The sequence below is a fragment of the Macaca mulatta genome, chromosome 15 (genome assembly GCF_049350105.2).
Source record: "Macaca mulatta isolate MMU2019108-1 chromosome 15, T2T-MMU8v2.0, whole genome shotgun sequence".
Classification (NCBI taxonomy): domain Eukaryota; kingdom Metazoa; phylum Chordata; class Mammalia; order Primates; family Cercopithecidae; genus Macaca; species Macaca mulatta.
Genome location: NC_133420.1, coordinates 62,198,368 through 62,223,484, shown reverse-complemented (window position 1 = coordinate 62,223,484; position 25,117 = coordinate 62,198,368). Strand labels below are relative to the sequence as shown.

The following is a 25,117-nucleotide window of genomic DNA, read 5'->3' as shown; positions in this document are numbered from 1 at the left end:
GAACAGGCAACCTACAGAATGGGAGAAAATTTTTGCAATCTACTCATCTGACAAAGGGCTAATATCCAGAACCTACAAAGTACTCAAACAAATTTACAAGAAAAAAACAACCCCATCAAAAAGTGGGCAAAGGATATGAACAGACATTTCTCAAAAGAAGACATTCATACAGCCAACAGACACATGAAAAAATGCTCATCATCACTGGCCATCAGAGAAATGCAAATCAAAACCACAATGAGATACCATCTCACACCAGTTAGAATGGCAATCATTAAAAAGTCAGGAAACAACAGGTGCTGGAGAGGATGTGGAGAAATAGGAACACTTTTACACTGTTGGTGGGATTGTAAACTAGTTCAACCATTATGGAAAACAGTATGGCGATTCCTCAAGGATCTAGAACTAGATGTACCATATGACCCAGCCATCCCATTACTGGGTATATACCCAAAGGATTATAAATTATGCTGCTATAAAGACACATGCACACGTATGTTTATTGCAGCACTATTCACAATAGCAAAGACTTGGAATCAACCCAAATGTCCATCAGTGACAGATTGGATTAAGAAAATGTGGCACATATACACCATGGAATACTATGCAGCCATCAAAAAGGATGAGTTTGCGTCCTTTGTAGGGACATGGATGCAGCTGGAAACCATCATTCTTAGCAAACTATCACAAGAACAGAAAACCAAACACCGCATGTTCTCACTTATAGGTGGGAACTGAACAATAAGATCACTTGGACTCATGAAGGGGAACATCACACACAGGGGCCTATCATGGGGAGGGGGGAGGGGGGAGGAATTGCATTGGGAGTTATACCTGATGTAAATGATGAGTTGATGGGTGCAGCACACCAACATGGCACAAGTATACATATGTAACAAACCTGCACGTTATGCACATGTACCCTACAACTTAAAGTATAATAATAATAAATTAATTTAAAAAAAAAGTCAATAACAATAGTAGTCTTTATAGATAAACCCAAGAGTAATTTCTTTCTTTTTTTAAATTTTTTTTTTTTTTTTTTTGAAATAGGGTCTCACTCTGTCACACAGGCTAGCGTGCTGTGGCATGATAATTACTCACTACAGCCTCAACCTCTTGGGTTCAACCAATCCTCTCACTTCAGTTTCCCAAGTAGCTGGGACTATAGGCATGGGCCACCATGCTTGGCTAATTTAATTAATTTTCTTTTTTATTTTATTTTATTTTTGGTAGAGACACAGCCTCACTATGTTACCCAGACTGGTCTCAAACTCCCAGTTTCCTGTTGTGGCCTCACAAAGTGCTGAGATTACAGGTGTGAGCCACCATGCCCAACCTGTTTATAAAAATTTATTCATGTCTTCTAGCTTACCCTATTTGTTGTTGTATAATTGTTTATAGTAGTATCTTGTGATCCTTTTTTATTGCTGTGGCATCCGTCTAATCTCTCTTCTTTCATTTCAGATTTTTGTTATTTGAATCTTTTCTCTCTTTTTCTTGGTTAATCTAGTAGGTGGTTTGTTAATTTGTTGATCTTTTAAAAATACCAACACTCAGTTTCACCGACTTTTTCTATTCTCTATTTTATTTATTTCTGCTTTGAACATTGCTATTTCCTTCCTTCCTTTAACGTTTGATTTAGCTTGTTCTATGCTTTTCTAGTTTCTCAAGGTGTAAATTAGGTTGTTTATTTGATATTTTTCCTTTTTAATATAGGTATAATACTGCTATAAATTGTCTCTTTGTATTGCTTTTACTGCATCCTACAAGTTTTAGTATGTTGTGTTTTCATTTTCATTTGTTTGAAATTATTTTCTAATTTTTCTTGTGACTTCTTTTTTGATTCATTGGTTGTTTAAAAGTGTGCTGACTTTCACATATTTTTGAATTTTCTAGTTTTCCTTTTGCTGTTGATTTATAATTTTATTCCATCATACTTAGAGAAGACACTTCATATGACTTTTAAAATTTGTTAAGACTTGTTTTGTGGCCCAACACAGGAGCTATTCTGAAGAATTTCCCCTGTGTGCTTGAGAAGAATGTGTATTCTGCTGTTGTTGGGTGGAGTGTTCTGTATATTTTTGTTAGGTACATTTGGTGTATAATATTGTTCAAATCCTATGCTTCCTTATTGATCTCCTATGTGGTTGATCTATCTATTGTTGAAAGTGAGGTATTGAAACCTCTTACTATTATTGTGTTATTGCCTATTCTTTCCTTCACTTCTGTCAATGATACTTTATATCTTAGTGTGCTCTGTTATTACATGGATATATATTTATAATTGTTATAGCTTCTTAGTGAATTGATTCTTTCATCATTATATAATGTCCTTTTTTTGTGACAGTTTTGGACAGAAAGTCTATTTTGACTAATATAAATATGGCTGTTCTTGCTCTCTTTTGTTTACCATTTGCTTGGAATGTATATATTCATTCTTTTACCTTTGGCTTATGCATGTTCTTATAGCTGCAGTAAGTCTCTTGTAGACAGCATATAGTTGGATCTTGTTTTTTTTTTAAATACATTTAGCCACTCTGTTTTGATTGGGGAGTTTAATCTATTTCCACTTAAAGTAATTACTTTAGGAAAGACTTACTGATGTCATTTTATATTTTATTTATTTCTTGGTGTTATCTCACTCATTTTCCTTTCTTACTGTCTTTCTTTGTGTTTTTACTGATTGTAGTAAATTGCATTGATTGCTTTCTCATTTTCTTTTTTTTTTTTTTTTGAGACGGAGTCTCGCTCTGTCACCCAGGCTGGAGTGCAGTGGCCGGATCTCAGCTCGCTGCAAGCTCCGCCTCCCGGGTTCACGCCATTCTCTTGCCTCAGCCTCCCGAGTAGCTGGGACTACAGGCACCTGCCACCTCGCCCGGCTAAGTTTTTGTATTTTTAGTAGAGACGGGGTTTCACTGTGTTACCCAGGATGGTCTCGATCTCCTGACCTCGTGATCCGCCCGTCTCGGCCTCCCAAAGTGCTGGGATTACAGGCTTCAGCCACCGCGCCTGGCTGCTTTCTCATTTTCTTTGGTGCATCTTGTATAGGTTTTTTTTTTGTGGTTAACACAAAGATTACATAAAAAAAACTTAGTTATGGCCAGGCGCGGTGGCTCAAGCCTGTAATCCCAGCACTTTGGGAGGCCGAGACGGGCGGATCATGAGGTCAGGATATCGAGACCATCCTGGCTGACACGGTGAAACCCCATCTCTACTAAAAAAAAAAATACAAAAAACTAGCCAGGCGAGGTGGTGGGCGCCTGTAGTCCCAGATACTCGGGAGGCTGAGGCAGGAGAATGGCGTGAACCTGGGATGTGGAGCTTGCAGTGAGCCGAGATCTGGCCACTGCACTCCAGCCTGGGTGGCAGAGCGAGACTCCGTCTCAAAAAAAAAAAAAAAAAAAAAAAAAAAAACTTAGTTATAACACTATAGTTTAAACTGATAACTGAATTTCAACCATATACAAAACTCTACTCCTTTACTTCTTTGCTTCCCATTTTATGTTATTGCTGTCACAATTACATTTTAAACTATTTCATATCCATTAAAAGCTTTATTGTTATACTCATTTTCATGCTTTGCCTTTTAAATTCTATACTAGAATTGAAAATGATTTATGCATCTATATTATAGCATTACAAGTTTCTGTATTTTTTTTATGTTTACCTTTACCAAAGTACATTTTTGTATTTTTATTTTTATCTTGTTTTGAAATGGAGTCTTGCTCTGTCACCCAGGCTGGAATGCAGTGGCACGATCTCGGCTCACTTCAAGCTCTGCCTCCCAGGTTCATGCCATTCTCCTGCCTCAGTCTCCCGAGGAGATGGGACTGCAGGCGCCTGCCACCACGCTTGGCTGATTATTTGTATTTTTGGTAGAGACGGGGTTTCACCGTGTTAGCCAAGATGGTTTTGATCTCCTGACCTCATAATCTGCCCACCTCGGCCTCCGAAAGTGCTGGGATTACAGGCATGAGCCACTGCGCCCAGCCCAAAGTGTATTATATTTTTAAATGTTTTTGTGTTGCTGTCTAGCATACTTTCACTTCAACTTGAAGGATTCCCTTTAGTAATTCCTTTAAGTCAGGTCTAGTGGTGATGAACTTCCTCAGCTTTTATTTATCTAGGAATGTCTTTATTTCTTTTTCATTTTTAGAAGATAGTTTTGCCAAATATTTTGTTCTTGATAGGTCCTTTTTTTTTTTTTTTTTTTTTTTTTTAGCACTTGAGTATATAACCTCACTGCCTTCTGGCACATAATGTTTCTGCTGAGAAATCTCATAAGATTATGGGCATCCTTTTGTACAGAATAAACTGCTTTTTATTATTTCTGCTCTCAATATTCTTTTTCTTTGACTTGTGACAGTTTGATTATAATGTGCCCTGATGTGGGTCCCTTTCAGTTCATCTTAGGTGGCATTTTTTAAGCATCTTGAATTTGAATATCCATTCCCTTCTTCAGATTTGGGGACATTTTGGCTATTACTTTTTCAAATATGCTTTCTGTTCTTTATTCTTCTTCCAGAACCCTCATAATGTGTATACCAGTCTGCTTGAGAGTGTCTCGTAAGTTTCATAGACTTTGTTCACTTTTTTCTTTCCTTTTTTCATGTTCCTCTGACTTGATAATTTAAAATAAACTGTCTTCAGGTTTCTTGATTCTTTCTTCTGCTTGATCAAGTCTTCTATTAATCCCCTCTAGTGAATTTTTTAAATCAACTGTTGTTTTATTCATATCCAGAATTTTTGTTTGGTTCTTTTTCTTCTTTTCTTTGTAGTTTCTATCTCTTTGTTGATGCTCTTTGTTGTTTATGCATTGCTCCAGTGATTTTTGTTTAGTTGCTTATCTGTATTCTCTTATAGTGCAATGATCTTTGAGACAATTATTTTAAATTTTTTGGTGGTTCGTAGATCTTTGTTTCTCTGGTGCTGGTTTCTTGAGATTTATTTTGTTTCTCTGATTGGGCAATGGTTTCCTGTTTCTTTCTAAGCCTTGTTAATTTTTCATTGTGATATTTGCATTTAAAAAATAGCATGTCCTCCAGTCCTTATGAACTGGCTTTATACAGGGGAAGACCTTAGCCATTCAGCATGGCTAGAGATTCTGGGGGCCTCTCAATACTTTCATGAAGATGCTTCCTCTCTGGACTTGGGAAATAGGTAATTTCCCTATTAGAGAAGTTTTCTCAGTTCTTTTTCCGGAACTTGAGTCTCTTGCTTCCTGTGTTGTCTGTCTATGGTACTAACAAGCTGATGAGCTCTCTTTTGTTTTCTGAGGTTCTAGGCATCTAAAATATGCCAGTTCTGTAAGTAATCTGAATCAGTCAAGACAGAAACCAGTTTGTTGAACAGCCCTTCAGAAAGCTGGAACACTGAATACTTGTTTCACTCTTCTCTTTTGTTCCCAAGGGAGAAGCTACTAGCTGGGTAATTTCTCCTGATCTCAGTGAGCTGTTCCAGCTTCTGTCTGTGGCATTACAATTTCTCTGGTAGTGCCATAAGCTGCTGAGCTCTGTATTGTTTTCAGCAGCCCCAGGCATCCCAAGTAATAACAATTCCTTGTAATTGCTGAGTCAGGCGAGACAGAAACCCCGCACCTCAAGCACCCCCTTGAAAATTTCTACTCTTCCTTCCTCTCTCAAGGAGAAGTTTCAAATTGGGATTTTATTCCCATTGCCCTGTGCTAGCTTGGGGAAGGGGCTGGCATGGCTGAAATAAAATGACTCTTCTTACCCATGTTAATGCAGCTATTCTTGACTTTGGGCTTCTCTTGGGTACTGTGACTTCCTAACTGGTTTCTGCAGTTCTCATAGAGGTTTTTTGGAGCATATATTGTTGTTAATTTAGTGTCTGTACAAAGGAGTGAGGGCTTGGGTTTCTTATTCTTTCACGTTACTCACTTTGTCGTTATATTTTTTTCAGCTCAAATCTTAGTAGATTTATTTGGCTCTCTTTATGTTTCTTTTCTGAGATTCTCATTTCCTTTCTTGCTTGACACTACAAACTCCTAGGTGTCATACTTCTCTAAGAAATACTTGTTTCCCTTGTAGAATTCCCTTATCTTTTAAAATCTTAACTGTTGGTATTGTCTAACTCTTTATACTCTTCTTCTTTTGGATTTGGACATTTATGCTTGAAATCTTAGTAGTTCAGCCAGATACAGAGATTTGGTGGTTATAATTCTTCTCATAGGCTTTGTTCTTTCTCGCCATCATGACACAGTTTATTCTATCTCAGCCTGAAATGCCATTTCCCTTCAAGTCTCTCTGCTTAGTGTTCCCTCTCTTCCCCACCATATGCACTTTCCCTTTTGCCACTAGCCAAATTCTTGGCTCAAAGTAGCATTTTATAAATATGAGTCAAACGAAGAAAGGAAAGAAAAACAAGGAAAAGAAAAGAGAGAAGAAAGAAAAGCAGAGAGCACAGGTAGCAAATGGCAGAGTTCAAGTTTAAATCTAGATCTTCCAAATACAAATATTGCTGTTTCCAATATGCTATTCATTTCCTAGCCCAAATATGCCTCCCTGGGGAGTGGGTGTTACTTTGTATATTTCTAATATCATTCAATGTATGTAGTTCATTATTGACTTTAGTTTTGCAGGGAGACATTTTCTAACCTCATCCTGAAGTCTGAGATTACATCTTACCTGAATTTTTAAAATCTATCAACTAAATAGACTGCCTTAACAAATTTTGTTGACTATACCCCTTAATTATAGTAAACATTTCTTAGTAATTCTAGCCAGATCAGTTACCATATTGTGCATCAGTATAGTCAGTTAGTTCTTCTTTCTTTCATTAATTAATTCGTTCAGCTGATATTGTGTACTTTCTAAGTGATAGGGAGATAATGAACACTGAGTGTCACAGGAAATGAAACAGATCCAATGTCAACATTTAAGGACTTAAGATTGGAGTTTAGTGGAAAGTCAGGCAAGCCATTTGTAAAAATATGATATATTACCAGATGGTGGTATCTGCTATGGAGCAAAAAGACTAGAACTTGGAAATAGAGTGTGAGGTTGGAAACAGGAGGCTGCTAACTGAGATGGGAAGGGCCGAAGACCTATCTGAAGCTAACATTTGAATGAGGGTTTGCGTGAAGTGAGGGAGGGAACTCTGTGGATTTCATCATGCAGGAGAAATAGTGAATGCAGTTCATTAGTATGCTTGGTATGCCTGAAGATCTGCAAGAGACAAGGTCTTGAATGAAGTAAATAAAGGACAGTGGAAGTTGAGGGGTAACCAAGAGCTGGAGCAAGCAGTAAATGGTAAGCCTCTTAAGGGCTTTGGATATTTCCAACATATCAATTTTCCCTCCCTATTGGATGATTTTTATTGGCATACAAATATCTTCCTCTTGAACAAAGAAGCAAAACAAACAAATGACTTTCCATTGATCTCACAGTTTTCTTTCTGCTTTTTTCTCATATTTTAGTTACCATTTAGTACAACTTTGTTTAATATACTTGCCACCATCTCCACTAATACGCCAGAGGTCAAGCAACCACATGTCTTACCTAGTTGGACTACTACAATAGTTTCAGTCTGGTCTTCCTGACTCCATTCTTCCCAATACATTGGCCTGAACCATCACCTTCTCCTATTCTCTCCAAAGCAGCCAGATTAATCATACGCATTTTCTAGTCCTGCTGTAACGAATCAACACAAACTTAGTAGCTTGAGACAATACAAGCTTATTATCTTATAGTTCAATATTTTAGAAGTCTAAGGTGGATCTCACCAAGATGGTGAAAAGACTGTTCAATTTCTCTGCATTTTCCAGCTTCTAGAGCCCACCTGCATTCCTTGGGTCCTCGCCCCCTTTCTCCGTCTTCAAGGCTACCAATGGTGAATGAAATCCTTCTCATGTCAAATTACTTTGACCTCCTTTTCTGCCTCCTTGCAGTTTCAGCGATCCTGTAATAACACTGGACATCCCTGGATAATCCAGGATAATTTCCCTATTTTGAAGTCATCTGATTAGCAGCTTTAATTCCTTTATACCATGTAAGATAACATATTCACAGGTTGTAGGAGTTAATGTGTGGACATCTTCAGAGGCCATATTCAGCCTACCACATTAATCATATTTATTTATTTATTTTTTGTGAGACAGGGTCTTGCTCTGTTGCCCAGGCTGGCATGCAGTGACATGATCTCAGTTTACTGCAGCCTCTACCTCCTGAGCTTAGGTTATCCTCCCACCTTTGCCTCTCAAGTAGCTGGGACTACAGGTGCTACACCAGCATGCCCAGATAATTTTTGGTATTTTTTGTTGAGACAGGTTTCACCATGTTGCTCAGTCTGGTGTCCAACTCCTGGACTCAAGTGATTCACCTGCCTTGTCCTCCCGAAGTGTTAGGATTACAGGCATGAGCCACTGCACCTGGCCCACATTAATTCTTTGAAATATAAGATAGATCATAACACTTCCCTGCTCAAACCCCTGAGGACTTCATATAAACTCACAAGTCTTACAATGGTTTAGAAGGTTCAACATGACCTGGCCTCCCTGGCTGCAGGGTAGGGACTAGGGTGAGGTGAAGGAGGTATGTAGGGCACAAATTTGCAGCCAGTTCCACAGATCACCTTATGTCAGACTGGACTTCTCACCTCATCTGCTGTGTCTTCCCTCGAGCTAACTCCACTCTATCCATAGTGGCCAGTATGTTGCTCCTTGAGCAACTAAGCACACTTTTGCTTCAGTGCCTTTACATTGCTATTTCTTCAGAGCTCTGGGACATTCTGCTCCTAGGCATTGGGCATAACTTAATTTCTCACTTCATTTAAATCTCTTGTCAAATGTCACCTTCCCCGAAAGGCCTTTTTTGACAATTCCATTTGAAGTACAGCCACATCACTTTCTAACCCCTTTCATTTTTTTTCCCTCCTAGTGCTTATCACCCTGGGTATCATATTATTCTTTATTTGTTTTTCATTTTTTCTACTAGAACAGAAGTGCCAGGAAGACAGTCTCTGCCCTACTTACTGTTTTAAAATTACCAGAGTCTGGGACAGTGTCTGGCATATAGAAGATGTTTACTAAATATTTGTTAAATGAAAACAAAGATATGACAAATTTATTTCTGTGAACGACAATGGAAACATTCAAGTGCTTTCTGTGAGCCAGGCACTGTTCTAAAAACTCTAAGTATATTAACTGATTTTATCCTCTTAAGGTTTTCAGATGAGAAAACGGGCGTGGAAAGACCAAATAACTTGACAAACTCACACAACTGGTAGTTACGGCTGCATCTGAATCTAGATAATGTGGCTCTAGCAGCCAACGCTTGTACATGTGTATGTTCTGATTGTATTTTTACTCTTTGTGATTACGTAGGATGTTAAAAATGAATACATACTGCAGTATACATTTTACAATTTGATGACTGTTCTAAACATGTTAACAACTTATTTACTTGAATAATCTTTAATATTATCGAAAGTTTTATTAGGAATTTCTGGGTAAAAGTATGGGAGAGGAAAAATTTATTAAGCATTTATTAATTTATCTAGCTCAGGTTGTTAACACAGATTAAATATTGCTTTCATTTGGGTGCATTAATTGGAAATGTACTTTTAAACTGTCTATTCTTTTTTTCCAATAAGTTTAGAATTAGGGAATAGTAGGAGCCACTCATGTAGATAAGCTGTATAAGGTGGCACAGGTGGCAAACCGGGCAAGGGCTAATTTTATAAATCCTTAAAAATATGAAATAAAATTATTCTCAATAAGTAAGAGTGTTGAATTTAAAGAGGTGTGTGCCAGATGGCCTGATGGAAATTCAACACCATTTTCCCTCTCTTGTATTTTCTTGTGAATTCTTGGTAATAACATTTTCCCAAATCTGTGCCAGTAGGGTTCTGGATTAGATTCCACCTAGGAGAGGCTCTTGAGCAAGATTTGGAAGGCAGAAGAGCACCAGAAGCCATGAATTCTCCTGCAGGCAGGTTCATGGGTCTCAGCAGATGGGATATGTGATGTTCTGCCAGCAGCTTCCCAGCATCCTCTGGTGCATCTCAAACTTGGAGGCTGCAGGCAGCTGAGCTCACTGGTGGTGGTGGTCTATGAGCCTGTACGTCCTCATTTCTGGAAAATCAGTGGAGGCTTTTTCTGACTTTTGCTGTCCCAAACCTGTAACGGATTTTGTAAACCTCTGACTTACTTTATTAAATTTATTTCTGCATGAAAAAAAAAAAAAGATTTTATTTCCTAAGCAGGGCAATAGAGATGGAAATGTTTGTTATATTATTATCGACAAGTTTTGCATGGTAGAGAAATTTTACAGCTAAAAAAAAAAAAAAAAGGAACAGCAAACACCTGCAGCAGGTGTTAGAGTTTCCCAGGGTTTTTCCACATGACCTCATGGGACAAGGGGGCTTCCTGTAAGCCCAGCTCAGAGCAAGGTGGGGCCTGGGATTGGGGGTTCTTCCAGAGCTCCCTAACTGGGGGGAAATTCCAATCAGGCCAAGAGAGGAAGGGACAGCCTAGGACGCCACCTCTTCTGGGTGAGATGGGGAGAGTGGGTCAGAATAAAGCCTGATCTTACACTGTCTTACTAACAGTTCAACAAGTTCTAGCCCGTTGCCCAGGTAGAGCCGATTTATCACGACAGGGGAATTGCAGTAGAAAGAGTTTGATACACGTAGAGCCAGCTAAACAGGAGACTGGAACTTTATCATAACTTCAATCAGCCCCTCAAAAATTCAAAACTGGGCCTTTTAAGGATAATTCAGCGGGTGTGGGACCAGGGAGTGAGGAGTGTATATTGGTCGGGTTGAAGATGAAATCATATGGAGGTTGAAGTAGATTCTTTTTCTTTTTTTTGGAGACAGAGTCTCCCTCTGTCACCCAGGCTGGAGTGTGGTGGCATAATCTCGGCTCACTGCAGCCTCTGCCTCCCGGATTCAAGCAATTCTCCTGCCTCAGCCTCCCAAGTAGCTGGGATTACAGACATACACTACCACGCCCGCCTAATTTTTGTATTTTTAGTAGAGATGGGTTTCACCATGTTGGCCAGGCTGGTCTCGAACTCCTAACCTCAAATGATCTCCCACCTCGGCCTCCCAAAGTGCTGGGATTACAGGCGTGAGCCACCGTGCCAGGCCTGAAGTGGATTCTTGCTGTCTTCTGTTCCTGGGTGGGATCGCAGAACTGGTTGAGCCAGATTACAGGCCTGGGTGGCACCAGCTGGTGCATCAGAGTGCACCGCCAGTGCAGGGTCTGAGAAATACCTCAAGTGCCCATCTTAGGTTTTACAATCGCGATATTATCCCTAGGAGCAATTGGGAAGGTTCAAAATACTGTAGCCAGCTGCGCGACTCCTAAACCATAATTTCTAATCTTACGGCTAGCTTGTTAGTCTTACAAAGGCAGTCTGGTCCCCAGGCAAGGAGGGGTTTGTTTAGGGAAAGGGCTGTTAGCATCTTTGTTTCAAAGTTAAACTGTAAGTTCAGCCTATGCCCAGGAATGAACAGGGCATCTTGGAGGTTAAAGGCAAGATGGAGCTGGTTAGGTCAGATCTCTTTCTCTGTCATAATTTTTTTTTTTTTTTTTTTTTTTTTTTGAGATGGAGTTTCGATCTTGTTGCCCAGGCTGGAGTGCAGTGTTGCGATCTTGGCTCACTGCAACCTCTGCCTCCCAGGTTCAAGCGATTCTCCTGCCTCAGCTTCCCAAGTAGCTGGGATTACAGACACCTGCCACCACACCCAGCTAACTTTTTCATATTTTTAGTAGAGACGAGGTTTCACCATATTGGCCAGGCTGGTGTTGAACTCCTGACCTCAGGTGATCTGCCCGCCTCGGCCTCCCAAAGTGCTGGAATTACAGGTGTGAGCCACCACGCCCGGCCGCTGTCACAATTTTCGAAAAGGTGGTTTCATCTTCACCCAGGTGTGGGGACTTGCCGCTGGCTCCCCGTCAGACACACCTGCTGTGCGTCAGCTCTGGGTCCGTCGGACACACTGCTGTGCGTCAGCTCTGGGCTCCGCTTTAGGACACCTGGGAGGTGTCCCCGTTTAGAATCTGATTTCCTGTTGGAAACTCTCCCCAGAATTTCTCGTGACTCCAGTCTGCATTGTGGCCCCCACCCCCATGAATAATGGGGAGAATAAATATGGACCCAGTTTTGTCTACATCACAGGGCTGCTGTGAGAATCAAAAAGGGTGAAAAAACCTCTCTAACAGTAGAGACCAGAGTCTAACTGCAATTTTGCATTTTTTCTTAACCATCCCCCTGTTGTTTGATTGTGTTTGCCATTTTCTCTGCTATAAATAGCACTGCGATGAACATCTTTACATGACTGCATGCCGGCGAAGGGAAAAGTTCCCTTTTCCCTCTGAAGATTCACTGAAAATCAACTGGCAAAAGGCAGATTAGTAGGAGAAAAAGCATACACATTTACTAACATTCATGGGAGAGAATTACAGTGTGATTACCCCAGTCTCCCAGTCGGGTACAGAAGCTTATGTACTCTTTTTCCTAGAGGAGCAAGGAGATGGGGAATACACAGCATTCTTTTGAGGAGCAGTAAATGATTATTACGGAGAATGAATGGACCAGGGAGACAGAAATTAACTTGTAAATGGAATGAGTCTGAGAGGCAGACATTATCTTGTGGAAAAGTCCATCCACGTGTGGTTGGACCTCTGACTTCTTTTCTTCCAGCTTCTTTTCTGCAGTGGATAGTGGCGTAACAGAGGGATAGAAGGCAAATGTGTTTCTTTCGGCAAGACGCTTTCTAGGTCAGATAAGAAAATTCTGCACTTGAGCACTTGAGGGGTGAGAGGGAGAGAACAAGACAAGGTTAGAGAGACCTTGATGCTCAGGCTTATTTCTGAGGCCTTTCAATTTTCAAAAGTACTCAGCATGCCCAAGCACCATATTCTGAGGAATCATTTTCTGCACCCCAACACATATTTTTGGTTAAAGTATATAAATGGTTTCTATGTCTTTTCAACCTGATAATCGAAAGGATCAGAATCCTGTTCTAAAGAGTTCATGCAGCCAGTGGCTAACGCCTGTAATCCCAACACTTTGGGAAGCTGAGTGGGGAAAGTGGAGCACCTGAGGTCAGGAGTTCGAGACCAGCCCAGCCAACATGGTGAAACTCTGTCTCTACTAAAAATACAAAAATTAGCCAGGCATGGTGGCACATACCTGTAATTCCAGCTATTCAAGAGGCTGAGGCAGGAGAATCGGTTGAACCTGGGAGGTGAAGGTTGCAGTGAGCTGAGATTGCGCCACTGCATTCCAGCCTGGGCAACAGAGCAAGACTCCATCTCAAAAAAAAAAAAAAACACGAGTTAATGCAAGTGCAAAATTTAAGGATGACTGTCCGGGAAACACAGACTTCAGAGGAATGGAATCAATGCTCTGAAATGGAGAAGTTAAGGTTTTACTTCTATAGGTAGAAACAGAGAAGTTTAGCAGGATGACTAAAGTTTAGCAGCCTTTTCCATACAAGGCTGGTTTATGAATTATAGCAATCTGACTGGTTGCAGCTTGTTCTTTTTCAGGAATGGTATAGTCAACAATCTATCTTGAGTAAATTGATTGTCACAGAGCCTTTGGTGCTATCTGGTCGGAGTCAGGTGCAAGAGAGGAAAGAAGGAAGTTAACCTACAAGGAGAGTCAGTAATGAGGAAAAAGGGGTCTTTCCTCCAGTGCCATTTAGTCTTTTACAACATTTTACAAAAGAATGTAGGTGGGGAAAAGGTTGATCTACAATCAGAGAAACAGCCTGTGGCTGCCTTTATGTGACTCAGGCCCCACTTTTCTTCCAAGTCTCCAAATACAATCCCAACAGGTTTGTAAGCAGACAGGGAGGGTCTTCAGGGACTATAGGCATTTCGTCAGCCGGAGCAATAAGCCTGTTTGACAGCCTCCTGCTTTGCAGCGTGTTTTATCCCAAACCCTGTGTTGAATGTGGTCACCTCGTTGCTGGCACCAGCTCCTGACAGACCCAGGCAACTTCTAGATCAAGCTTGTCCAACCAGCGGCCCAGGACGGCTTTGAATGTGACCCAACACAAATTCATAAACTTTCTTTGAACCTGATGAGATTTTTTTTGCAATTTTGTTTAGCTCATTAGATACAGTTAGTATTAGTGTATTTTACGTGTGGCCCAAGACAATTCTTCTTCTTCCAGTGTGGCCCAGGGAAGCCAAAAGATTGGACACCCCTGTTCTAGATGAACCTGAGTGCACATTCCTCATGACCACGCTGACCATGAGCTCCACCTTGGGAGGAGCCACACCTTCATCACCATCACAGGCAACCTGTGGGCTGGCACGACGATGCCCTGTGTCTGCAGCCGCGGGCCCCTCGTCCCCTCCATCACTGCATAAAACCCTCCTGTCACTTTCCCTCAGGGAGACACTGCTTTGGAGAATCCTTGCAGGGCTCTTCTTACCTGTGGCGAGTCATCAAACTCCTACTGATCCAAACCTGCATTCTCGTGGAGAGCCGTTTGAGATTCACCAGGTGAATGAACCCCAGTTTTTTTCTGGGTATCAGGTCGAATGTGGATTACTTATTTTCACAAGCTCTTGACGTGTTCTGTCAAATTGCTGTTTCCCAGAGAGTAGACTCTGGTGACATACAAGTGTGTGGGACCATTGCATCTTATCCCAGGAGATCCACTCCTGATCTGGCATTATTCAAAATCTGCTGAATTCAAAACGGTCCTCTGCTTCCTGCTCACCAAGTCTGAAAAGAAAAAAGAAGAAGGAAAGACTACGCCTGACAAAAGACAGGGGGAGACGTTTGTATTAGTTTGCCAGTTTGAGGAAATGCCTTACTTTGCAATATTGTAAATCCAGTTTACAGCTCACTTGACAGCTTTGAAATGACTTATTTTTTGGCATACATTTGAAAAGTCAGGAGAGCTGAGACAAAATGAGAATTTATCAGTATTTAACATTTGATAAGATACCTTGAATATTTTAAATGCTCATAAAATGCTATTACGCTACGCTTTATTTTATTTTATTGATTTTATATTTTGAGACGGGGTCTCATTCTGTTGCTTAGGCTGGAGTGCCGTGGCATGATCACAGCCTACTGCAGCCTCAACCTCCTGGGCTCAAGCAATCCTCCCACCTCAGCCTCCCGAGTAACTAGGACTACAGGCACCCGCCACCACACCCGGCTAATTTTTGTATTGTTAGTAGAGATGGCATTTTGCCATGTTGCCCAGGCTGGTCTCAAACTCCTGACCTCAGGTGATCCACCCACCTTGGCTTCCCAAAGTGCTGGGATTACAGGCATGAGCTACCATGCCCAGCTGACACTATACTATTTCTGCAAGGCATTCTCCAGCATTGGGCACTATTATTTTGTTTTGTTTTTCACCCTAAACAAATAGGACGTCTAACTACCAAGTTTGTAGCTCTAGGCCTTGAGATCCATTTGTAAGAGTGGGGAAGAAGGAGGCAAAGTAATATATGTGCTAGCTAATAATTACATGTTATGCTTATTAAGAATTTACTTTCTTTTTGGCCGGGCACGGTGGCTCACACTTTGGGAGGCTGAGGTGGGTGGATCGCCTGAGGAGTTCGAGACCAGCCTGGTCCAACATGGTGAAACCCCGTCTCTACTAAAAATACAAAAATTAGCCAGGCATGGTGGCGCGCACCTGTAATCCAAGCTACTCAAGAGGCTGAGGCAGGAGAATCGCTTGAACCCGGGAGGCAGAGGTTGCAGTGAGCTGAGATTGTGCCATTGCACTCCGGCCTGGGCGACAGAGCGGAAAAAAAAAAAAAAAAATGTACTTTCTTCCAGGTCCTGTGCCAAGCACTTGTGTTATCTCATGTATCCTTGGATCCTTTTCTGTAGGTTCAATTACCCCCATATTACAGACAAGCAAACTGAGGTGCAGATCCCAGAGAGGTGAGAGAGAGAGAGAGCACCATTCTGGTATGTAGCAGGGGGAGTCAGAGAACAAAAATCGGACTGACTGATAAGAGGCAGAGGCACTGGTGCGGGCTCTGTCCCCAGCTTCCAGCTCATCATTCAACCTTCTGGGCCTTGACTCTGCCCTAAGGAGAGGCTGAGGACCAGGTGATGGGCACCAACGTTTGGCTTCTTCTCATCCCACAGGCCAGACCCCCTGGGCCTCACCTTCCAGTGAGGGAAGGGGGCCTTTTCTTTTTCTGCACAGAGCAGGAGGGGAGTCGTGACCTCCAGGGCTCAGCAGAGCATGAGCCTGGCCATTGCCAAGCGGCCCGCCCATCCGTGCTGTGGTTACACCGTCTTCATGCTGGTTGGGGAGCCCCGAGAACTCAGGTTTGGTTCATCCTCCAAACACGTGAACACGTGTTGAGCACTGACTGTGAATGCAGCAGCTGTGATGGGGGCTGAACTTAGGGCCAAGGAGCCAGGCTCCACTCCACTGTGACACCAGGTGTGGGGCTCGGGGACGTCACCCCTGTGGCCTCAGACCGCAGTTTCCTTTTCTGTAAAATGGGGATGGTGATGACTACCTCGGAGGGTTGTTGTGAGGCTTAAATGCGAAGATGGGCGTGGCTGAGGCCAGCACGGGGCTCTGTAAAGTGTAAGTAGAAAGGGGCTCTCCAGGTGCACTCCGGGGATGACTCAGGCGCCCGCTGGGGATGCTCACCGGCCCGTACTGACATCCAGAATGGACCACAGGGGAGAAAGTGGCAGGCCAGTAGGAGGGAGGCACTTTCACTAGGGGCTGGGAAGGGTCCTGGGAGGGCTTCCTGGAGGAGGTAGTGTTTGCACCAAATGAAAACCGGTTCTATTCAGTGATGAGACTTGCTGCCTGCAACCAGAACTTCCATTTAAAAACTGGACAGAAGACTTCCCCCAGGAGGTAACTTCAGACTGACTCCTGCACCCAGAGAGGGCATCCTTAGAGCATCTTGGGGGAAATCCACCCACCCCTATGTATTTTATTTATTAGACTCCCTACCCCTGAATGCCCTCGCAGGACCACCAGGTTCCTGGTGCTGTCACCAAATACCATCTGGAAGCCTCCTCATTCCATAGGTGATTGTGAAAATAAGACCTTAAATGTTTCATTTTGGTTTTTTCCCCTGAAATAAAACCAAATATAATGACTAAGAAAAGCTCCACTTCTCCTCCAGGGCACCGCTCCCTCTGGTGGAGGGTTGGTTCCTGATTTAGATACTTTCTATATATGAATTACAGGGAAAGGGAGGCCTGGGAGCAGGTCCGGGGCAGCTCCTCCTGGCCAGCTGGGCGGCTGCCTGGGATGCCCTGCAGGCTCTCAGGGGCTGCCAGGACGCCTGGCTTCTGCCTGAAGTGAGCAGCTCTCAGTCCCTATAGGCCACACCTCTGCGGCATCAGGAGAAGGCTTGGGCGCACACAGGGGCTTTGGTCTTTCTCCTGAGAGCAATGAGGAGCCATGGAATGTGGCAGGCAGGGGAAGGACAGGACTAGATTTGCTTTTTAGAGAAGACCCTTGGGTGATCCCAGGAGATCAGGTTGGAGGAGGCAAGGCTGGAGGCCAAGAGGTCTGGGCAGGGCCTTCAGGGAGGGGAGGAGGGAAGGGAAGAGGGACCCACTAAAGGGTGGGGAGTAGCTCCCTGGGCTGCCCGTTGTTGGTCATGGCTCTGCCCTGGGGCCCAGGCCTGATGTCCACCTTGGGCCTAAGTTCCTGCAGGTGCAGCTACATGGGGTCTGAGCTGGCGCAGCTATGTGGGGCCTGTTCTGGGCTAGTGACTCACTTCTGAACAGCTTTGGCAGAATGAGGCAGTTTTCCCTTTCACAAAACTCATCACAGTTCAAGCCTTTGGCCCCAAACAGTGGCAGATGCCAGAGAGATTTCCTGAGGTGGTTGATGGGACTTTTGCTGAAATGGTAGCATGAACTTCACCTGGGCCTGCAGGGAGCCATCCCCTGCCTCCATCCCCTTGCTCCTCCTTGGCCTGTCCTAAATCAGGGATGGGACCTTGGTCCTTATCCAGGGCAACCTTGGCCTTCAAGCAGCATGCCTGAGCTCCTTCCTCAGGTTCTGCTCAGACGCTTCTTCCTCAGAACCTGCACGCCCCGCCGGGTTGTCACATAGCAAGGCCCATGCCTCCTCCAGGACGCTGCACTCTGCCCAGATCTCCTTGGGTGATGCTAGCTCATGGGGTGTGGGGAGTATGGAAGCCCAGCTTCCTTGCTTGGGGTGGGGTTTTGATTACCCTGAGATGTAACTTACATTCCAGAGCGGCCCTTGGGATAGCAATGAAGCAACTCCCTGCTGGATTGGCCAGACTTGGTGCTGTTAGTCTTCCTTCCCTCCCCTCTCCTGCTTCCCACTCCTTTCCTGGTTTATTCTGGGGCACTTCCTTAATAAATCACTTGCTCACAAATCCTCGGCAGAGAGCCTGCTTCTGGGGACCTGACCAAAGACACAGCTTCCAGGGGTCACTCCTGCTGTTTCTCATCTTGGACAGATCCTCCCTGACTGCACCCCTGTAAAACAGAATGCAACGCAGAGCTCGTCTCCTGGGGGGAAGCTTCCTGAGGTCCCATGACGCCTCGGCAGGCCCTGTTCCTGGTGCCTCAGTCCTGGGAGGTAGCCCTCCCCTTGGCTCCACCCACAATTGAGTCTGCACATAAAGTTGTTCTGCCCACCTTGGCTCTTGACTCCACCCCCACCTCATAGCCTCTCTGGGCCTCCGTGGCTCCATCTGTACAATGGGGGCACAGGCTCTGCCCCTGTGAGCAGTGGTGTGACTCTGGTTCTGGATTCCTGCTCCCAACCTCACCCTGTGGTAGCTGAGCCAGGACATCTGGAAAAGAGGAGCCCAGCTTGTTCAAGAATGAACAGTTGGGTCCCAGCTCAGAGAATCAACCATTCTGGCTATTACAACTCATTACTAAATCCCAGCTATGCCCTGAGAAGGATTAAGGAAACTGCTCTGGTAAAAAATCCCCAGCAGAAATAATGCACTCCCTCCCAGGGAGCCCTAGAAACCTGGCCACGGGAATCTTCTCCTGGCAATCTCCAACCAATTCACATTCCGGGTATTTGCATGCCAGAGGGCCAGCTGGGCATCTGCGCGATCGGCCCATGCCTGGCAGAAAAGCGGCCCGAGGTGCTAGCTTTCGGATTCACCGGCAGGACTTTAGGTAGTGCCAGCAGCTGAGGGAGCTTTGTTAGGCTGCATCACCCCACGGAGGAAACCTGAGGCTGGATGGCAAGAAGCCTGGACAGGGTGCTGCTCTGCCTTGAACCTGCTGGCGACCCAGGCAGGACACTGTCCCCTGTTAATCCTCAGCTTTCCCACTTAAAAGTTGGAAATGGTATCCCCATTTACAGGGATTTACTCACACAGAATATGTCTATGGAGTGTTTGCCGTGTGGGGACCCAAGCTGGGCACTGGAACCATGAAAAGGCTTGAACCCTACCCTGTCCTTGCCCTGTGTTGCTCCCAGGCTTGAAGCTGAGAAGGTAAAAGGAGAGGGTCAGAGGGAGAAGTGGGGTATGTATGTGGGGTCACATTAGCACAAAGCTAGAGGCCTGCCGCTGTGATGCCTTGAGGCTATGGGTGAATAAGCAGATGTAGCCTAAGGAGCCACTGGGGTTGGCTGGCAGGTCAGGACAGGGCAGCCATCAGGGTTGTGGTCACATGCTTCAGTGTTACTGTCTTAATCTATTTTCTGCTGTTATCACAGAATACCGCAGACTGGGTAACTTGTGCAGAAAAGAACTGTATTTGGCACATGGTTCTGGAGGATGGGAAGTCCAGAAAAATAGTGCCAGCAACTGCAGACAGTCCTCCCGTGGCACAAGGCATCACATGGCCAGCATGCACACAAGACAGAGAGAGAAATGGGGCCAAACGTATCCTTTCATCAGGAGCTCACTCTTGCTGTAAGTAACCCACTCCTACAATAGCTGCATGAATCTCTTCGTGAGGGCCGAGCCCCTCATGACCCAATCACCCTAAAGGACCCATTTCTCAACACTGTCGTCACAATAGCAGTCACATTTCTTTCTTTCTTTTCTTTCTTTTTTTTTTTTTTTTTGAGATGGAGTTTCATTCTTGTTGCCCAGGCTGGAGTGCAGTGGCACCATCTCGGCTCATCGCAACCTCCGCCTCCCAGGTTCAAGCGATTCTCCTGCCTCAGCCTCCTGAGTAGCTGGGATTACAGGTGTGAGCCACCATGCCCAGCTGCATGAGTTTTGGAGAGGACATTTCAACATGAGTTTTGGAGAGGACATTCAAACCACAGCAGTTACCTTCACCTGGATTTGAGTCCAGCTCAAGCGTGGTGACCTTGGGCAGGTCCTTCAGGCGGAAGGACTTGAGGCTCTCTGAGCTGCAGTTGTCTCGACTTGAAAGTGGGAATCCTGGCCAGGCACGGTGGCTCACGCCTGTAATCCCAGTACTTTGGGAGGCCAAGACGGGCAGATCGTGAGGTCAGGAGATCGAGACCATCCTGGCTAACACGGTGAAACCTCATCTCTACTAAAAATGCAAAAAAATTATCCAGGCGTGGTGGTGGGCGCCTGTGGTCCCAGCTACTCAAGAGGCTGAGAATGGCCTGAACCCGTGAGGTGGAGCTTGCAGTGAGCCGAGATTGCGCCACTGCACTCCAGCCTGGGTGACAGATCCGTCTCAAAAAAAAAAAAAAGAAAATGGGAATCCTAACAGTGCCCACTTGAAGGCTTGTTGTAGGGTGAGCATCACATAGTTTGAAGCCCGATACTGTCTGAGTAGGGGTGGTTCCCTTGCCCCTCTGAATCTTCCAGGCTGGGGCCCTCTGCTCCCCAGAAGAGCAGACTGAGGGGCTGAGAAAGGGGCAGGTGGCTTCCTGTGTGGGGTGCAAGGCTGCAGCAGGCTGAGTCTGGGGGCAACCCAGGTCTGCTGATGAGCTGGGAGAACTGGGTGGCCTTCTTTCCCACCCCGGCTGCCCTGGGAGGCTGGCTTCTGGACAGCCTGGGGGCAGGTCCTGCTATGCCTCCCTTCCTTCCTCAGAGAGGCCTGGCCCCCCTCCAGCCTGCAGCTCTGCACACTCACCCTGCCCCCAGGGCCACACCTCACTGGGAGCCAAAGTCTGAGCACATTTCTCAGGCGTCTGGGCTGGCCAATGGGTCCCAACTGGGCTCTCTGCTACCCTCTGTGGCCAGCTGCTCATATCCTTTGTATGGGAGCATCAGCTTCCAGCCATCAGACAAAAGCCCAGGCAGGGCCTGGTGAAAGCCACACTGGGCCTTGCTTGCTGTGCGTCATCAGAAAATGTTCTCCCTGTCTGGGCTTCAGTTTCCATATCTGTATAATGGGCTTCCAGCATGTGCCCTGCCCCACCCCTCACCAAGCACAGACCAGAGGTAGGGAGATGATCTCTATTCAAACCCAGTTCTGCTCCTTACCAGCTGTGTGACCGTGGGCAAGTCCCTCCACTGCTCTGAGCCTCAGTTTCTTCATCTGTAAATTGGGAGTCCTAAAATCAACTTCACTGGTCTTTGTGGGGATTAAATGAACTCTTGTGTGTGGAGTTCCTGGCACGGATCACTCACTCAGTGCAGGTTCCCTTCCCTTGGGGCCGCTCTCCACCTCCTTACACCCTGATCTGGCCTCATCTTCCACTGTGCATCTCGGCTGCTGGCGCTTCTCCTCCCTTTGGCGATGCCCACGCCCTCCAGCCTCTAGGCCTTTGCTCACGGTTTGTTCTGCCAGGAATGCCTTTTCTCCTTCTCACATTCCTACCATTCCAAAGCATATTTCTTCATTGCTTGGCTCAAATGCTGCCTTCTCCAGGAAGGCTCTCCGAGGAGCTCTGTGCCAGCAGACAAAAACACTGATACGGGGCATCAGAAGGGGCATCTCTCTGCTCACATCTCTCTACCTTCTGCCAGGATCAGACTCAAACATGGACATTTTTCCTCCCCCACCTCGCAGTACACAAAAGTGCCCACTAGGTGGTGATAGAATGACGAAGTCCCCGTGGGGATGGGCGATAAGGGAGGCCAACAAGGCAACCCCTGCATCACTCGTTCCTTTTTATATTTAAAGAGTATTGACTGAGCACCTGCACGGTGCCAGACTGTGGGGCAACCCAGCAGCAAGGCCCGACTCTCAAGGAGCTTATGTTCTAGCTTGGGGAGGCTGCACTGGCGGGAGACACAAAAACAAGGAAATAAATAAAGCAGGAAAAACATGGGACAGAGATGAAGGTTACACAGAAAATGCTGGGGCCCAGGATTGCTTGAGGCCAGGAGTTCGAGACCAGCCTGGCCAACATGGTGAAACCCCATCTCTACAAAAAGTACAAAAATTAGCCAGGCGTGGTGGTGTGCACTGGTAGTCCCAGCTATTTGGGAGGCTGAGGTGGGAGAATCCCTTGAGACTGGGAGGCAGGGGTTGCAGTGAGCTGAGATTTCACCACAGTGCTCCAGCCTGGGTGACAGAGTGAGACCCCTGTCCAAAAAAAAAAGAAAAAAGAAAGAAAAAAAGAAAAAAAGGAAGGAAAGGAGGAAGGGAGGAAGGGAGGAAGGGAGGAAGGGAGGAAGGGAGGAAGGAAGGAAGGAAGGAAGGAAGGAAGGAAGGAAGGAAGGAAGGAAGGAAGGAAGGAAGGAAGGAAGGAAAATTCCGGGTCCCTGAGTGCGTCCAGCCTTCTGACTGAGCATTTTTTCAGTGCAGAGCCACACTTTGAACCTGAGAGACCGACTAAGCTGGATGATTCTCAAAGTGCGGTCTGTGGACCAGCAGCAGTAGCAACACTCAGGAACTCAAAGGAAATGCAGGTTCTCTGGCCTCTGCCGAGTGCACTGAATCAGAATCTGCATTTTAACAAGATCCCCAGGTAATTCCTTTTTAAGTTAAAGTGAGAAGCTCTGCCCAAGTCCAGAGGCTTAGGGACAAATGACACCCACAAGCCAAATCTGGCCACCTAGTTTTGTATGAATCCCACGCTAAGAATGGGTCCTGCTCAGAAAAAAAGAAAAAGAAGAAGAAAGAAAAATCTAGAGAATATTTTGTGATAAATAAAAGACATGCAAATTCAAATTTTAATGGCCATAAACAAAGTTTTATTGGAACCCGGCTGCACCCTTTGTTTATGTATTGTCTATGGCTGCTCTTGTGCCAGAATGGTGGCGTTAAGGAGTGGCAACAAAGACAGTGTGGGCCACAGTGTTAAAATATTGACTCCCCGGCCCTTTGAAGAAAACGTCCGCTAGTCCCTGCTCTAGTACATCTTCCTCACACTTATTAATGAAGAATCAGGGCTCCGGGGGAGAGGGGCAGTATCTTATTCAAGGCATCATGGGAGCTCTGCTTTCTGTACACGCTCAGTATCCTGTTTCCACAGGCTCAGGCCTTAAGAGACTGAAAGCCCCTACTTTTTCTGTGTCTTGGGTTGGCCCAGGGTGGAAACCCAGGTTCCAGGCTGTGAGGAAGTCCAGGACACACAGAGAGGTCATGTGTAGGTGTTCAGGCCGACAGCACAGCCAGGGGCCCAGCTGACAGCCAGCTCAATGACCAGAGGTATGAGTGAGGAAGCCTTCCGATGACTCCAGGCCAACTCCTATCTGACTACAGCTACAACCACACAAAAGAGCCTGAACGAGAACCACTGGCTGAGCCCAGTCAACCCCGGAACCAGAAGAGATGATAATGCCATCTAGCCTTGAGACTTGTTTGGAGGGTGACGGGGCCAAGAATGACACCCACTGCCCCAGAGGCTGGGGGACTGGCAGGTGTGCCTTAGGGTTCGGGGGTGGAATTGAAGGTCATCCCGAGGAGGGTCCTTTTTGAGTGTGTTAAGGTGTCTGTGTCCGTGTGGACGAGCTGTCAGAATGGGCTGGGAGATGCGGTCAGGGACCACTCCCATTCCCAGGGCCTGGGTGTCCTGACCATCCATGCTAGGTCTGTTCCATGTTGGCCACGCTGTTCCAGGCAGGGGCCTGTGGTCACACAGACTGGTCTCTGAGCCCGGTCTGATGTGTGTACTCTCAGGAGCCTGGACGGGGCAGTCTCAGTCCAGAAATGACCTCTTCAATACTTGGTGTGGTTCCTATATGAAATGCCCAATATTATGAGCCACCCAGGCCTGGGTCAGCTGCTGACTGGCTGGAGGAAGTGCACGGGACCATGTGAGGCCACGGCAGCCCCAGGGTTTGCAGTCAGAGGGACCTGCGTCTGAATCCTGGCTCCCCCGCTTACAAGCTGTTTGACCTTGGTGAGGTCAGATCATCTTTCTAAGCTTCAGTTTCTTTAGCCACACAATGGGTATAACACTTACCCTTGAGGGTTATTGCGATTGTCAAACAAGGCAGCGTTTGCATGGGCTCTGGGCCTTGCTAGACATTCATCAGGCACTTAAGCTATGGGGGAGAGAAGTGAGGGGCTCAGGCTCTGGAGCCAGTGGGTTTAAACTCCACTCTACCACTAACAAGATGTTATTAAAAACTACTGTGTGCCTCAGTTTCCTCACCTGTAACATGGGGATAATAATAGTACCCGCCTTCTGGCTTGTGGAGAGGACATGCTATATATAGTGCTTACAACAGCACAACACACATATATGGGTACTTCACAAACACGAATCCATTCAAGGAAACCAACCCTGGGTGCCCTGGGATGGCCGTTGGTCAGAGACACAGAAGCTGAAGCCAGCTTAGGATAAGCGGAGGGGCCCAGGCCTGCCCTTGGCTCCGCTGACCTCACTTCTGTTCCAGGGCTGTTTAGTTACCTGCTCCTAGGCCTGGGAGGCCCAGTGGACCACAGAGTGACCTCTTCTTCACTGATCTGATCTGAATCCATTCTGCTCCGTGAGGGCCCAGATGAGGGAACTGGCATGATATTCACAGAGAGGCGACATCACCCGCTGAAGATCACACAGCAAGTCCCTGGGCCACCTGAATCCTGGCCATAGCTCCACCCTGCTACCCCCTCTCTTAAGTAACACATTAATAAGTGTCTTACCCTCAGACCATTATCTGTGCTGCCTGGCTAGGGAACATTTCTGAAATACATCAAACATTGACAAAAGGAGGTGTTTTTCTGTCCTCAGGCCAGGCCCTTTGGCCTCTGTTAACCAGTGAGTGTCCTCTGTTAATCCTGAGCCCAGCTCCTCCCACACACAAGGACAAACAAGGGCACTGGGCACGGGAGAAAGC

The 25,117-nt window shown here is 45.6% G+C and overlaps 1 protein-coding gene and 1 long non-coding RNA gene across 5 annotated transcripts in view; one reads left to right on the top strand and one right to left on the bottom strand.

Moving 5' to 3' along the window:
• LOC114672761 (uncharacterized) overlaps positions 1 to 24,832 on the top strand; it is a 75,542-nt gene extending 50,710 nt beyond the window's left edge. Inside the window, exons 4-6 of one of the 4 annotated variants that reach the window (XM_077965696.1) lie at positions 19,666 to 19,864; positions 22,633 to 22,800; positions 23,365 to 24,832. In XM_077965696.1, the coding sequence (XP_077821822.1) occupies positions 19,666 to 19,864; positions 22,633 to 22,800; positions 23,365 to 23,425 (428 nt within the window). In that variant the 3' untranslated portion in view covers positions 23,426 to 24,832. Of the gene's footprint in view, positions 1 to 14,157; positions 19,865 to 22,632; positions 23,004 to 23,364 lie in introns of those variants that run through there. The other 3 variants (XR_013404683.1, XR_013404682.1, XR_003723211.2) reach the window with 3 other exon arrangements.
• Positions 12,383 to 14,717, bottom strand: LOC144334624 (uncharacterized). The gene is made up of 3 exons (XR_013404689.1): positions 14,422 to 14,717; positions 13,167 to 13,288; positions 12,383 to 12,780 (listed from the first exon to the last, which is right to left on the bottom strand). It is a non-coding gene; the product is annotated as an uncharacterized LOC144334624 (long non-coding RNA).
• Positions 24,833 to 25,117: the final 285 nt, after the last annotated feature.